At 45.2% G+C, this 16,796-nt stretch overlaps 1 protein-coding gene across 1 annotated transcript in view; it reads left to right on the plus strand.

Annotated features, from left to right (window-relative positions):
* The first annotated feature begins 6 nt into the window (after positions 1-6).
* The window catches only part of SFT2D2 (SFT2 domain containing 2), an 18,431-nt gene continuing 1,641 nt past the window's right edge, over positions 7-16,796 (plus strand). The window contains exons 1-7 of the mRNA XM_007458111.1: positions 7-136; positions 8,432-8,518; positions 8,766-8,851; positions 12,284-12,365; positions 13,836-13,871; positions 13,959-14,017; positions 15,955-15,984. Coding sequence (XP_007458173.1) covers positions 74-136; positions 8,432-8,518; positions 8,766-8,851; positions 12,284-12,365; positions 13,836-13,871; positions 13,959-14,017; positions 15,955-15,984 — 443 coding nt within the window. The 5' untranslated portion in view covers positions 7-73. The remainder of the gene's footprint in view (positions 137-8,431; positions 8,519-8,765; positions 8,852-12,283; positions 12,366-13,835; positions 13,872-13,958; positions 14,018-15,954; positions 15,985-16,796) is intronic.

The raw sequence follows: 16,796 nt of genomic DNA on the forward strand, positions 1-16,796 counted from the left end.
GGAAGAGCCCGCGCCTCAGCCAGAGCAACAGGCGGCCGGCCGGGGGCTGGAGCTGGGGTGGACCGGGCCCGCCATGGACAAACTGAAGAAGGTGCTGAGCGGGCAGGACACCGAGGACCGGGGCGGCCTGTCAGAGGTGAGTGCGCCGCGGCGCCCAGCCGCCTGGCCACGCCCTCTCCGCCCCGAGGCTGCTGCGCCCCCGCCTCGGTGGAGGGTCGGCGGGGGGCCTGGGAGCGCGCCGGGGCTCGGGGGCCCGGGTGACACCGGAGCCCCGCCCCCAGCTCCGCCGGCGCCTGTTGCTGGCTGGTAGGAAAGGCAAGCAGGACTTCCAGGATTTCGTGGAAAGCAGCTCTGCCCCTGCTCCTTCCCCCTCCTCTCCAGAGCTCCGGACCCCCGCGCTCCCCCCACTCCCCACCTCAGCTACCAGGGCCCAGACACTCTGCACAGGACTGTCGGCACCTGTTTACTTTTTTGTCCTGCACCTTTCAGCCTTCCGCGTCCCATCCCCCCACAAAGGGAGGGCCGAGCTGGAGCAAAACCTAGAAACATCTGCGAAGGGGAGGGCGGATATTCCCGCTTGGCGGCCCCATCCCTGCAGGCCAGGGAAAGGGCTTTAGGGCCGAGCTAGGCTGGGGCCTCTGAGAACTTGGCGGAGGTAGTCCTCGTAGGGTAGATCGCCTGCGCCGGGGGCCTGGGTGACCGCCCCTCCTCGCTGCCCACCGCGAGGCGGGGCTGGTGGCCGCACCCGGGTGCTCCCGGCTGCGTTCCTGCCCAGTTTAGGTTGTGGGGTGTGACACTCGCACCCGACCTTGTGCGCACTGTTTCTGTAAACTACCCCCAGGAAAACCGTGAACTCCTGGACGTCTGGGACCACATTTTGTTTCTCTGTGCACACACTTCACGTAGACTCCGTAGACGCCCAGGACCTCGTGAGGCCGCCTGCACGCTTGTTTGTGTTTTTAGAAAGGTTTGGTCGAGCTGAAACTTGGGCATTAATGCCCTATGTTCTAGAGCCACACAGGATGTTTATTTCCTATTTGTAGTGCTTAGAGTTTTTTTTTTTCCTCCGTGAATGATAAAATAATATTTCTCTTTATTTTTTGGCGTATTCCGTGGGCCTCAGTTTCCTCATCTGTAAAATGAGGCTTTTGCACAAGATCATATGGCTTCCTTCAAGTTGGAACCTAAGTTGTTCCTCTGATTTTCATCAGTGTCTCAAGTGGCTATCTCAACACACTGCTCTCGCTCGCTTTTGTGGTTGTTGATTTTATTCTGACTTTTGTGTGACCCTGATACCTCCACGCCCACCATGAAATCTCAGAACCCTAAAAGTTGCTCTCTGAATCTTCACCTTGAAGAAGCAACACTACAGACATTGAGTGTTATAGAAATTGGAGTTTAACTTTTTTTGACATTTCAAAACAGCCTGTGGCTTCTTTTAAATCTGTTGCGTTTATTAATTGGTCAAGGCTCGGTAATAATTTCATGAGTTCCTCGTTTTTGATAATCTGGCTTCTTGTATGAACTCACAAGCCAAACCTCAGACTGGGCCTAAGAAAACTTACGTGGTTGACAGTCATGCTTATCTAAAGCTTTATGTGGCACGGACTGTCAGTAAGGTTTTAGAGCAGCTGGGGTTCAAGAGGGCGATGCTTTCTCTTCCTGTGGACTCTTGTGGGGACAGCGGGGATGATGCAGATATTTTGATTTAGAAAATCATCATGAAGGGGTGGACAGACAAGAGTGAATGACGTAGTACAGATTGAAAACATAAAACGCTGAGTTAGTTTTTACCTAAAATAGTGAATGCCTGTGTTGGACACAATGAAGGGCTTTAAAGAGTTGTAAGCTCAGGCATGTAGAATCTATTTTAGAAAGACTAGGTGCTTCTGTCTTGTTCTAAAACACTGCTGTCAGTTTCCTCTGCGAAGGGGAGGGCTCTCTCTGAGTGTGAGATTCCTGTTTACATCATTGTGTGGCACTTCCTGAGTCCGCAACTACCAGGAAGCATTTTGTGTCCAGCTGAATTCACTCTCAGGGTTGTTTTTGGCTCAGTTTTCACTTATTAGGTCAGGGCCTCCTTGAAAATGTTGGTACTGACTTGATTGTCTCATATTTCCCATGGTTTTGAGGCTGGCAAGGCTGGAGGATGCTGGTGAAATTTCTGTTTTGTGTGGGATATTGGACTTGGTGGCCTTAAAGTCTCTTCACATTCAATTATAAAAACAGACGTCACCAGAAGTGAGTGCTTTAAAAAACTGTTATCCTTTTAGCTAGTGGGAAGCAGCTGCATAGCACAGGGAGACCAGCTCCGTGCTTTGCAACCACCTAGAGGGGTGGGATAGGGAGGGTAGGAGGGAGACTCAAGAGGGAGGGGATATGGGGATACACGTATGCATGTAGCTGATTCACTTTGTTATACAGCAGAAAGTAATGCAACACTGTAAAGCAATTATATTCCAATAAAGATGTTAAAAAAATTGTTATCCTTTTAATGCAAAAAATGAAAATATGACTAGTTCTGTTTCTCCTACATATGAAACTGGGGAATTATAAAATTTGCCTGGTGATGTCTAGTCACAGATGGCCTCTTGATGAGTTTTGTGATTGATACCTGGTCTTCATAAATCCACCTTCAATCATCAATTCAGTTTCTATGGGCTTCTTTCTGAAAGTACAGGCTTTAATGTTTTCTCTACAGGATTGCAGGGACACGGAGGGTCTGAATTGTACCTGGTTTGAAAGCTCAGGAATGAGTCAGTGTTCCTTTCTCACCTCCTTTCTGTTACCAACCCTGTTTCCCCGAACAGTTCTCAGCTTTTCTTCTTTTGGCAAGAGCCCCTCTTCTCTCCACATCCCAGAGTCAAAGGGACCCTTGTGCATAACTGCCAGTCAGACAGCTTGTGAGCTCTTTGCCTACAGATTCTATCCAGGTGCTATTCCAGCTACTCTAATTTCCCAAAAGTGCGCTAGCACAGTTTCCAGAAACCATGAATTTAAGGAGTTATTTTACATCAATGGAGTTGATTTTCACAAATTGGCACAAAGAAGTGTTTAGCTTTCACTGGATCCAGTTGGAAGTGGAGCAACAGCTTCCTCTGGCCTGTGACTAAGCATGCTTGTGAAAGAACTTGCAGCCATGTAGATGAAAAGTTATCGCCCCCTCCCTCATTTTAGCAAATAGGGTGACATTTGGATGGGAGTCAGCTTGAGAGACATGTAGAACCAACGTGTTACTTTCCTTTTTGAAGCAGAAACCAGAAATGCTTCCTATCATGAGTGATTTTAATTTTTACAAGAGCTGGCATCTCACCGTCCTGTTTGAGACTATTTTGTGCTCTAAATACCAGGGCTTTGTCAAATTGATACTTAACCTTGTGGCTTATCCTGTAAAAAAACGGGTGAGGGCTTCCCTGGTGGTGCAGTGGTTGAGGGTCCGCCTGCTGACGCAGGGAACACGGGTTCGTGCCCCGGTCCGGGAGGATCCCACATGCCACAGAGCGGCTGGGCCCGTGAGCCATGGCCGCTGAGCCTGCGCATCTGGAACCTGTGCTCCGCAGCGGGAGAGGCCACAACAGTGAGAGGCCCGCGTACCGCAAAACACAAACAAACGAACAAACAAAAGGGTGAATCTTTTAAAATGTCTCTGTTGATGCCAAGTAATGCTCAGGCAAGCATTGGATTGAATCCAGTCCAATCCCACTACCACAATTTTCTTCTTCCACGTAGCTCTGTTCATTTTTCCACCTTGGCAAGGTAGGTTCTTCGGAGCTTGCATGAGTAGGAAGAGTGGTTGCTTTCGATTTTCTCCTGTCCTTGTGGGAGGTTGAACAGGTGAGTCAGAAGGGGTCTAACCCGAGTGTCTGGGGTGCCAGTGAAGACTGGCAACAGAGCATCACAGGGCTCATTTTGGGGGAGAGGTGCTCCTAACATGGGACCAGGTGGCCCCTCTGTCAGCTCCTAACACCCTACTCCCCCGGAGTGTCACCATCCCTGAGTGTGCCATTCTGTGTAGGGTCATATGTTGCCATATGTTTCTGCAAGTGCTGTGTGTGTGTGTGTGTGTGTGTGTGTGTGTGTGTGTGTGTGATGAGCCCCACTTTCAATATGTGTGAACATATGGGGCAGATAATGTGCCCTAAATACCTGTCTCGTGAGCGGGGAGGAAGCCATGCTGTAGTGAAGCCTGCCACACCTGAGGAAGCCTCTGGTTTTTCAGCTTCCAGTTTGACAGGAAGTTTAGAGACAGGGTTGAGAATAGGCCCCTGAGCTGGGAGCAGTCAAGGCTGAGGGAGTTGCCGGTTTAGTGACCCGGGGAACCTCTGCCACTACTGCCTTCCTCCATCAGCTGGAGGCATGTGTGGTCACCACATTGCCAGATGGGGACTGTGCTGGCCACTTGAGGTGAGCCCTGGGTGAATGAATATGCAGGGGGCCTGGCTGTCCTGCCTTGGCTGGGCAGGAGGAAAGGCCTTTGGTCTCCCTGGCAGCTGCCTGTGCAACTTGGAGCAGCTGTGGCCACTGCTTAAGGTTGACAGACTAGGAAGGTCTCTGGTGCAGACACTTGGCTGTCATCTTTTTTTTTTTTTTTTTTTTTTTGGTAGTACGCGGACCTCTTACTGTTGTGGCCTCTCCCGTTGCGAGCACAGGCTCTGGACGCGCAGGCTCAGCGGCCATGGCTCACGGGCCCAGCCGCTCCGCGGCATGTGGGATCTTCCCGGACCAGGGCACGAACCCGTGTCCCCTGCATCGGCAGGCAGACTCTCAACCACTGCGCCACCAGGGAAGCCCTGGCTGTCATCTTTGACATGGGGAAAAAATCCTCAGGAGTTACAGGCTCCCTTCTTTTAGTGGGGCTTTTCTGGAAATCTCGGCCTCCTCTGAACTTTGCTCTTGGGAAGGATTAATCATGGTGACAGAGGGATGAATAGGGCAGTCATTAATTAACTAGGATCCACCTCACATGTGGGTGACTTGGCTGATGCCGGCGCCTTGAAGAACAACTTGTGCACCAAGAGTGAATGGGCTTGGCTGAGAGTCCTGATTAGGATGAGAGCCTGAGCCCTCCTGGGTCCCAGAAAGGCCGGCAGGAGCAGTGAGTCCTGAAGCTTGGCTGGTTGACTTAGGAGATGGTGCACCTTGGATCCAACTGTGCGAGTGCCACCCCTGTCTTTTTCCCTTTCCCTGGGCCCTGCCTGGGGGAGCTCACACCTTTCCAGTTGTGGTCCTCATCCTGCCTAGGCTGCTGTAAAGGCTGAGGCTGCTCTAGGGTCTGCTGTCTTGCAGACATGGGGTGCCGTGTCCATGGGGACATGGGTTCGAGCACTGCTCCAGGAAGATCCCACATGCTGCGGAGCAACTAAGCCCATGCGCCACAACTACTAAGCCTGCGCTCTAGAGCCCGCAGGCCACAACTGCTGAGCCTGTATGCCACAACTACTGAAGCCCGTGTGCTCTAGGCCCTGTGTGCTGCAACTACTGAAGTCCACGCGCCTAGAGCGTGAATGTCCATCATCAAAAAGTCTACAAACAGCAAACATTGGAGAGGGTATGGAGAAAAGGGAACCTTCCTACACTGTTGGTGGGAATGTAAATTGGTACAGCCACTATGGATAACAGTATGGAGGTTCCTTAAAGAGTAAAAATACAGTTATCATATGATCCAGCAATCCCACTCCTGGGCATGTATCCAGAAAAGATGAAAACTGTAGTTTGAAAAGGTACATGTACCTCAATGTTCATAGCAGCACTATTTACAATAGCCAAAATATGGAAGTAACCTAAGTGTCCATTGACAGAGGAATGGATAAAGAAGATGTGGTGTGTGTGTGTGTATATATATATACACACATATATATACATATATTCCATTTTATATGGAATATATATATTAATATACATATTAATTATATATAATGGAATATTACTTAGCCATAAAAATGAATGAAATAATGCCTTTTGCAGCAATATGGGTGGATGTAGAGATTATCATGAAGTGAAGTAATCAAAGACAAATATATGATATCACTTATATGTGGAATCTAAAAAAGTGATACAAATGAACTTATTTACAAAACAGAAACAGACTCAGACATAGAAAACAAATTTATGGTTACCAAAGGGGAAAGGGGGAGAAGGGAGGGATAAAACTAGGAGTTTGGGATTAACAGATACACACTACTATATATAAAATAGATAAACAACAAGGACTTACTGTATAGGATAGGGAACTATAGTGAATATCTTATAACAACCTATAATGGAAAAGAATCTGAAAAAGAATACATACATGTATAACTGAATCACTTTGCTGTACAACTGAAACTAACACAACATTGTAAATCAACTACAGTTTTTTAAAAACTGAATCATATGCAATGCTCAAAGACTGAGTAATTGTATCCACCTAAAATTTGAGGAAACAAGCTCATTTACAATGTAAGATGAATTAAATTAATTAAAGGGGAGTGGTGATTATAATAAAGTACATCTTATTCTAAGGACAGTAAATGAAATAACATGGATGGGATCCACATAGCTGTACCTTAATGGAGCACCAACCTACACTTCTAAATAGCTGTGAAACCAGCAGAAAATTGGACATAACAGTCTTTGACATATGCGTAGCCAAAAATTTCTTAAATATGGGTCCTTTTTAGATTTCAGCGTTTCCAGGTTTCTGTATTTTCTTTCACATATATGGTTTCTGTCAGCTCTTTATGTCGGCTTGGATCCTTTAATTCTGCTTCTGTATTTGAATATCTACTTCATACATAATGACAAATAGTATACATAGTTTAATAAATGACCAAGAGAAAATGGCCATATTTGTACTCACACACCTAATATCTTTCCACATCAAAGAGAGTGGAAATGTTATCAAAAGATATTTTCCTTTTACTATTATTAAAACAGTAATAAGTGACCAGTCTTCTCATGGCATTTGAATCATCTAAATTGAAATATAACTGTCTTATGCTACATAATATCCCATACTAATATGTTTGTCCTTACTTAATGTCAAAGATATTTGAAGATGATTTTACTTATAATAAACAGAACATGGTGGAGCATTTATGCATAGGATAATATTCTGGAACAGTCTCTGAGGTCAACCTTGGCATAATTTGACTTGTGGTTGTAACGGTATCTTATTCTAAGTACAGTGATTTCCTCATAAACATGGTCAAATCATTTTGTGGTAAAAACAAGAGAAAGTACATATAGCATCCATGACACAGTACAGCACTAGATAGATTTTTTTATAATAAACACCCTTTAGGAAAAATGGAATGCATGTGTTTTTCAAATATAATTTTTCTAAGATCTAAATCTATTACAAAGGCATATATCTTTAAAGCCATAAAACTTAAAAATTTTTGTAATATAAAGAACAGTGCACTCAAAAAAAAAGAGCCCAGTGATCATTCCATTCACTATTTTTCCACAGTTTTCTTGAACTCCTCTTTTGAACTCAATAGCATCTGTTGGATAATTTTATAATTCCCTATGGAGTAAGAAACCAGAAGTTATCTGTAAATTTCCATGGACGATTTTACAGTTCATTATGGAGTAGGAAAGTAGATAATACCTATACATTGTCAAGATAAAGTTAAGGGACTTCCATTTGTGCCACAGGTTTTACCAAGGACCAAAAATGCTAAATTTCTCTATATGATTTCCAGTGATGGAAACAAGGCAGAGACAGTAAGCACCCAAAGTGGTGAGTTAGCGCTTTCCGGATGCCTGTCGTGCTCATGGAAGAGACCCTGGAACTACTTGTTGGCCCGTTTGTGTCTGTACATCTGCATCATCCTCTGACGGAGCACGTCAAACGTGTCTTTGTGCTCCTGCCTGTCGGCACCCAACCCCTCCCCTTCCAAGGCAGTTCCCACGCTGACGGGCTCCCTGATGCCCTTCCCACAGGAGCCCAGGCCGTGGCCCTCCTTCCAGCCTATCTTCTGTAGCATCTGGAACCCCAGGTTCTTGTCGGTCAGTTTCTGCTGGGCGAAATCAAAGTCCTGGGGTTTCTTTTTCTTGGACATGGGATGATCCCGAGGCCTGTCATAGGCAATTCGAACCGGTTCGTGAACTCTGGGCTCCTGGATGAGACACAGCACAGCTGTGGGACACAGCTCGGGTCCCACCAGCCCATCTCTTCAATCCACTTCACTGTGAAGTGCATTGTGCTTGAGGCAGAGTTTCCACCTCTGGAGATGTCCAACCAGAGGCTCGGTAGGCTCTAATCAGCTGCTGGAGAAGAGATTCGTGGCTGGATTCAGTGATCATGAGGGCTCTTGTAGCTATGCACAGCTAGGATTCTGTGTTGTTGCCTTTCTCTGTACAAATTCTAAATTTAAGTATGTGTCCTTTGTTTTTGGTGATTAAATATGCATATACACGTATGTAATTAGTTTTTTAAATATTTCAGGTTGTGGAGGCAACTTCATTAAGCTCGGGCACCAGAATAAAAGGCTTCATTGCCTGTTTTGCTGCAGGAATTCTCTGCTCACTGCTGGTAAGACTGCCCACCCCTCCTCCATCTTTTCCCCCTGCGTTCCTTCCCTCTATCTTTCCACTTTCATCTACCTCCTTTTCTCTTCTGCTTTTCACTGAAATGCATGGATAAGAGGAGGGGGAGGAAAGGGAGGTGGTGAGGGAGGTAAGGGGGGCGGGGAGGGGAAAAGGTTCCTCTGTGCACTCCTGGTTCGGTGGCTGTGGTGGGGTGTTCCTCACGTGTGGATACTCTGTGCCTTATCTTCCAGGGAACTCTTCTGCTCTGGGTGCCCAGGAAGGGACTATACCTCTTCGCAGTGTTTTACACCTTTGGTAACATCGCATCTCTTGGGAGGTAACAGTTTTTTAAATCTAACCTTAGCCAATTATTAGATGGGAAAATGGATGTGCGTTGTGTTTGGTGGGAGGTGAAAGAGGATGCTTCCATAGTTTTAAGGATTTGGAGAGAAAAGAAGTTGTTAAAATACATCACTTTCGGGCTTCCCTGGTGGCGCAGTGGTTGAGAGTCCGCCTGCCGATGCAGGGGACACGGGTTCGTGCCCCAGTCCGGGAAGATCCCATGTGCCGCGGAGTGGCTGGGCCCGTGAGCCATGGCCACTGAGCCATGGCCACTGAGCCTGCACGTCCGGAGCCTGTGCTCCGCAACGGGAGAGGCCACAGCAGTGAGAGGCCCGTGTACCGCAAAACAAACAAACAAAAAAACCCAAAAACATCACTTTCATATCCTATCACTTCAACATATATATATATATATATATTTTTTTTTTTTCTTTTTTAACTTCAACATATTTTTATATCTTAGTTCATCCTTGAAGTACCACTGGAGAAGGCAGGAACTGTATTACCATTGTGATTTTATGTGGCACAGAAGAGTTGAATGATTTCTTCAAAGTTTACAACACTGCCCTCTCCATTGCTCTAGTCTTACTGCTGCTGCCCCTTGCTGATTGACTCACATGCTCACACTCTGTGCTGGGCTCTGAAGGTTCCAGGACGAGTAGGGTTTGCTTCCTGCTGTGATGCAGCTCACTGGTTGGCCAGGCAGACAGACATATAAACTGATAATATAATAGGGTATGGAGAGAGCAATGCTCAGGGAAGGGCAGGTGAGCTGATCTGACGTGACCTGGGGAGAGAGGAGGGCTTCCCGTAGAAGGTGATATCTGAACTGCTTTTAGCTCTGGCCTCTATCACTGCTCATCTGAAGACTACAGGAGTTCCTTGGTGGGCTTCTCTGCCTCTTTTATGGACCCTCGCCAGGCCATTTTCCACAGAGCTGTGGAGCCATTCATTTATAGCCTTGCTTAGCCCCCTTAGTGGCTTCCCATTCCCTCTCAAGGGGTGAAGTCCAAAACCCTCAGAATGCATACAGGACAGACTCTTCGAGTCGTTCTCCTCAGCCAGGCTGAACTTGCATTTCTCTAAATGTCTTTGTGCTTTGCTTGGGCTGTTTTCTGTGCCTGGGGTGCTGCCCCGTCTGCACCCCGCCTTTGATGGGTACTTGCTCATTTGTCAAGACCTGACTCAGAAGTCACCTCTTCCATGAAACTTCTCTTAATTTCCTTTCCCCTCCAGAATCAATGACCTCCTCCTTTATATGGGCTCTGTCTATCCCATATATATTTATGTGACAACACAGATAGCATTTTATTACACTGACTTGTTACAGGTCTACCACTTGACAAGGGCTGCACTTCTGTCTTACTTGTCCCTAATTGTCCCCAAACCTAAGTCTTTTTCTGCCTGGAAATGTTAACCAAATGATTAAGTGCAATGCACTGGCCACCTGCTTAAACTTAATTTATTAATTCTGTTTTTTTTTCAAGTTGTTTTTTTAATTTAATTTTATATTGGAGTATAGTTGGTTTACAGTGTTATGTTAGTTTTAGGTGTACAGCTAAGTGATTCAGTTATACATATACATATATCTATTGTTTTTCAGATAGGTTATTACAGAATATTGAGTAGATAGGTTATTCCCATATAGGTTATTACAGAATATTGAGTAGAGTTCCCTGTGCTATACAGTAGGTCCTTGTTGATTATCTATTTTACATATAGTGGTATGTATATGTCAATACCGAACTCCTAATTTATCCCTCCTCCCCACCATGTTTCCCCTTTGTTAACCATAAGTTTGTTTTCAAAGTCTGTGAGTCTGTTTCTGTTTTTTAAGTTCATTTCTATCATTTTTTTCTTTTGATTCCACATATAAGTGATATCACATGATATTTGTCTTTGTCTGACTTACTTCACTTAGTATGATAATCTCTAAATTTATTCTTATGATAGTATAATGCTGGCCCTTGGAGATGTCTAATCTTGCCTCCAAAGCTCTCTCAAATACTAACTTTTGGGGGGTTTTGCTTTGGGCAGACAGCATAGGTTATAATGTAGAGTCTAGACTGAGCATAAATATATGGGTGTGTTGGTTAGTCCAAAAGAACTATTCAGCAAATCCTAATGGGACCAACTTTTCGAAGCATTGCCCAGGGAGATAATAAAGGGAGCGAATTGTTATTCCAGGGTGTGTCTAGGAGTTTGTGGCTCTACCTGTAATCTTTTATATTTTTGTATATATGCTGCATTTAATTTTTAAGGCCACCCTTGGCTATCGCTTCTTGTTCAACGTAGACTCAAGAGTGCACTCAGCTCAAACACTTGACCTGGGAGTGCAGCTTTGAATTCAAATGGAAACTTAATGGCACTTCAAAGAGAGGTAGACTTATTTAACAAATTGTTTTTAGAACACTCAGTAGATAATGTCATCTGCTGGTTGGCTTGTATTAAATGCTGGCTGTAAACCAGCTACGCCTGGGGGGATGCCACACGGGGCGTTTCTGTCAGGAGTTGGGAAGCATGACCTATACTGGGCCCTCGCACTTGCCGTGTTAGGCGTGAGTGTCTGCTTCATTTGTGTTTACTCTTTCTCACTAGCCACCTATCAAGTTCCATCCCTATAGAAGGTATGCTGGGGCTGTCTTTTGGAGCTTGGGAATCCAATAGATGTGGGTTGGAATGCCAGCTCTTTTATGGGCTTAGCTGTGTGATCTTGGATAAGTAAATTAACCTTTCTGAGCTTTTATTTTCTCAGCTCTAAAATAAGTGTAATAATACCTAACTCACAGAGTTGTTGAGGGGATGAAATGAGATCACGTACGCGATATCTAGCACTTAGCAAGTGTTCCACACATCACAGATGATATTCCTATCAACATTAGAATTATCCTCTGGAGATTACAGAAGAAAATGAAATGCTCTACCTTTTAACATAAACTACCTAAGCCTGTAAGATGTGGTTTTTCTTTTTTAGATTACCTGAGTCATTTTGGTTTGTTTGTTTCCATGGGTAGGTTGTTAAGGAGGCAAGGTAGCACCTGGAAGGGAGGGGTCCTCTAACCTAGTGGTTATGGACGTGGCTCCGGAGTCAGACCTACGTGCATCTACATCCTCACTCTACCGTATTCTAGTTGGGTGGCCTTAGATAAGTAACAGGTCCTTTCTGGACTTAAGCTTCTTTGTCTGCAAAATAAGTATGATGACTGTTCCTATAATCAACTTCATAAATTGCTAATGGACTAAATAAGAATAAGGCACAAAAGGCCCTGAAGCACAGTGCCTAGCTCAGTCAGAGCTTTTCAAGGGTCAGCTACTATTACTGCTATTATTGCCACAGGTGAGCTGGGGGAGGTGATGGGGAGGCACCTTGGTTTACCTCGTGTGGTTCTGTTCTGGTCTGAACGGCTTGTGTGTGTTTGCCTCTTAGCACTGTCTTCCTCATGGGACCAATGAAACAGCTGAAGCGAATGATAGAACCTACACGTTTGATTGCAACCATCATGGTGCTGGTAAGGTCTGCCTGATACCTGGATGTCTAAAATAGGAGTGTTTGTTTCTGCTATTTGCAGTTGTTTTCCTCTTAAACCTAAAGACTCCTATCCTTTTCCCTTTCATCTTGACTTACTATCTGATGCCTGTAACCACTGTGGCAGAAGGGAGCATTCTTCATCTAATAATTTTTCCTCTCTTCCCCCGACTTGTGTTTCACTTGGTGTTAAGGTACTGCCATTTCTATAAAGCCCCTCCATAAGGTGTTGCTTCTTAAATTTGGCAGAAACTCATGTGGTAATAAGAGAGCTCTGACACCCTCCTGGTGGTGGGTGATGCCACATACAAGGAGAGCTTAGAGGGAATAACTGGGGAGCACAGGGTTCATTCTTTCAAGTAGGTGTCCAGTCTCCTAGCGTGGGCTCTTTTCCCCCTTGTTATTCTCTGACTTTGGGATCCTGTTTGCTTTTGTCAGTTTTCCTGAAGCAGGTTGGTTTCCTCATGGCCCAGCACCCCTGTTCCCTGCTCTCACCACAGTGTCTTCAGTCTTGTCCTATCTTCCTGTCCCATTAACCCAGGATGACTCTCCCTTCCTTGGGCCCTTTCCTTCCATGGGACCATCCCATCATTCCAGACCACATCCTCTGGACTGCTGTTACATTTATCAGTATTGCAATGTCCAGACCTTAAGCAACATACTTTGTAGTTTCATTTGTGTACATCTCATTTGTTCAGGTGGGTAAGTTCTCTAAGGCCATGGCCACACTTGATACTGTTTTGTGTCCTTTCAGAGCATTGGGCACCACGCTGGACACCAAGAAATTATTCCGGTCATATTTATTGAGTAATTACTGATACAGCAGGATGGAGAGGACAGGCATGACTGACAGCTGGACTACTAATTGTTTTTGGCCATTCCTGGATATAGATGGCCTGGATAAGTCTCTTGCAAAAAGAACTTACTAAGAAATGACTCAGGGACAGAGTTAGGTGATGTGTAAACAAATAATTGACTCTCTGGCTGTGAGATTGACATCTAGTGTTAACCTTTGTCCTCACATGCCCTTTCTACTCCAGACACTAGTGTTTGGCAGGAGTTAAACAGGTGTGTGTTTAACCTACTTTAGTATATGTTGGAATGGAAGGATGGATGAATGGGTGGACCAGAAATGTGCTTGTGTTTGCTGGGCAGAGATTTTGGGAAAATTCGAAAGTAGAAGAGGATCCTTCTCTTTTTAATCTATATGAATCCTTATTGGCCAGTTTCATTTCACTGGGATTTGAACTCCTCTGCCAAAGATGGGTGCTCGTGTAGGTTCAGTGCTTTGAATTCAAGGATGCATTTGGTTGCTGTGATAACCACAGAATCTGATTACTGCAGTTTGATGTGTTGTTGTAAGTTTGTCAAGAATGATGTCTTTACAGTTTCTTCCCCTCCCTGTTATCATTGTCATTGCATTAATTAAATAATGTTTCCTTTCTCTCTCTAGTTGTGCATTGCACTTACCCTGTGTTCTGCCTTTTGGGTAAGTGTGTATTTTAATTTTCCTTAACCTTTTTGGTGTGTGCCTCTTGTCACACACGTACCTGTAACCATATCATTTTTCTTCCAGTGGCACAACAGAGGGCTTGCTCTCATCTTCTGCATTTTGCAGTCTCTGGCCCTGACGTGGTAAGTAACCTTTTCGACAGTCGCTTCCCACATCGATCTCTGACTAACACAGCTGAAGGAGATAAAAATCCCACATGGTGCGGGTAGGAGGATTAGGAAAACAGAAGCTTTTCGACTTAAGAATCCTTAATGATGCAAGTCAAATCACACCACAGAGCACCAAAGCCTGTCGACTCACCCCACCGCCAGTAGGTGGCATTAGTGGCCTTGAGTGGTCGTGGGAGGCTCTTTGCCCACTCTGGCATTTTTGCTGGGCTCAGGATTGATTTTGAGATGTTACAAACGTTATTCGGCCACTCACGACTGGTAAGGGCAAGGACAATGAAGTTGTGTAGGGGCTGGTAAAAAGAGGCTTGTGAGTCAAACAGGCATTAAAGAAAAAGGAAACTGGTAAGGAAAATCGTGAGTGTTACATTTGTGGTGGGATGAATCATTTAACAGAAGGACAAAGAGTGAATTGTCAGCAGTAGATGAAGAGCAGTGACTGGCGCAGCGGAAAACCGTGTGGCTGTGCGCCGTAGCAAAACCAGGGAGTTGTGCCCTAGGGGCCAAGCATAGTGAGAGGACCACTGGAGACATTATCATTCAGAACCATGGATGGGGCTGTAGCTTCATGGCCATTTCAAACCTGTCCAACGTCAAAGTAAGGGGGTGGTGGCACGTATGGAATCAATAGCTTCTGAGACGTTTCTATAATGTGTTCACGGTTTATCAAGGGATGATATCTGCCAGAACAGTTTCATAAAAGTGTGACTTGATCTACTTTGGGAAAAAATGTTGGCTCTAATGAGAAGAAAGGAAGACTGTGAAAGTTTTAAAGCTTCCAAGGATCAAATGTTGTCTCATTTGATAGAAATGCATCTTGAGACTGCAAACTTAACACCCATCCTTCCTTTTAGTAATTTTGGACTTTTGAATAAATGTACTTTCAAAATGCCCTTTGGAATTTATTCCAAGTAAGTCAGCTTTTGTACGTGGTGAGTGTCAGCTACGGAGAAGAATGATGGCCTGATTTTAATGTGACACATGCAGTGTGGTAGTGGGTACTGAAAGGGCCTGGTGTGATGGCTTATGTTTATATTTTGGTTTTCTTCTTGGGGCAGAAATTAGTCCCTACATACACATGCCTTTCTTTGCATATAGACTGATTCTGACGCCATTTTTTAAAGGTTCAGCGTTCATATGTGCACAGGCAGATGGCCCTATTCCAGCCCTGATGTGTTCCAACTATATGTGCCTTCTCAGAGTTGATTGGCTTCCAGCCCTCCTGACACCCAGGCCTGGTCTTTGGGGGCATGGCCAGCTTCCTCCCCTCCATGGTTCTATTCTGGGCGAGGGGGCTGAGCTAACTGGGACCACCAAGATATCTGTGGGCTTGGGTTCTTAAAGAATCATAGCTTGCTTATACTTTCATCCATAGGGCAGTTGGTAGTGCGTTTTGTTTTTTCTTTTCCTGTTCTCTTTTCTCTTCTTTTAAAATTAATAGGCACAGAGCAGAAAATTTATCCCAATGGGGTAAAAGTTGTATTCTGTTGCGAACTTGTAACATATTAGAGGACAGCTGATCTGGATTTTATTTGATGTTCCTTTAGAATAGGGCTTCTAGGTCATCTGGATATCTGGAATCTGCCTGTTGTAGGTAATGCTGCTGGCTCATTTGGTTAAAGCAGTAACCCCATGAGGCTGAGGTGATAGAGTTGTCTCCATATGGGCCTTCTGCCCTCCTACTTTGGCTACAGGTGACACCCCCTTCCCTGTTATACACATGGCACCGCCCATGCGTGTATGTGTGCGTGTGCGCACACACCCTCCACACTGAGGAGGGAGGGGGTCTGGATACATCACCGCAGGTGCTCTTGCAGCTCAGAAACCCAATCCACTGTGTAATCTTCCACTCCCTTCATTTGACTTGATCTTTTGTTTGTTTTTCATTGTAGGTATAGCCTTTCCTACATACCATTCGCAAGGTAAGACTGTCTTTAGGATTATAATGTCTGTCACTTGGGGATGATGATAGTTTGCATGCGGCCTTTTAGTTTAGGGTGCTTTCAGAGAGTTCATGCCATTTTATCTTTATGAAAATCCTTTGAGACGAATAGGCAGATGTTATACACCTATTTTATAGATGAGTAAGCTAATGCCCACTGCGCCACCCCCCCCAACCCATAATACAACCAATGATGGGCATTGACCCAGGTCTACCGATTCCTGGCGCTGGGAACATTCTGCTGTGATAGTATGTATATGCTCATTATCACTCTTTTAACCTGTAGGTTTGAGGAGATTTTCCTAAAGGTGAATATCACCTTAATATCACTGAGCGTCGGATGGAGGGGGTCTAGTTCATGCTTGTTTTCTTATACTATTCCCCTGATGGGAACATTTCAGAAAAGAATTCATAAAGGGAAAGTAGGCAGGGCCAGGACTCTGGAGGACCAGGGTTTCCTAATTAGCAGTGTGACCTTGAGCAACTCACTTGACCCCCCCCGCCCCTCCCCCCCACCTCTGGCCTGAAAGGACTCGTAATACTGACTTGGGTTGGCCCCTTCTCACTCCAGCTTCTGACCTCCAAACCTCCTTTAATTAGCACTTTCAGTGATCTTTGCCTCTGACTCTGTTCTCATGTAACCATTTAATTTCCATTCTTCTGTTTCATGACCTGTGAACTAAAAAGAGGCTTTTCCTTAACTGTGTTGAGGCAATGAGAAATGTGCGAGAGCTGGGAAGGAGGTAGAGCAGGCTTAGGCCTTCCAAGGCTATTGCTGACAGTGATCGGAAG

Source organism: Lipotes vexillifer, unplaced genomic scaffold (genome assembly GCF_000442215.2).
Source record: "Lipotes vexillifer unplaced genomic scaffold, Lipotes_vexillifer_v1.1 scaffold189, whole genome shotgun sequence".
NCBI lineage: Eukaryota > Metazoa > Chordata > Mammalia > Artiodactyla > Lipotidae > Lipotes > Lipotes vexillifer.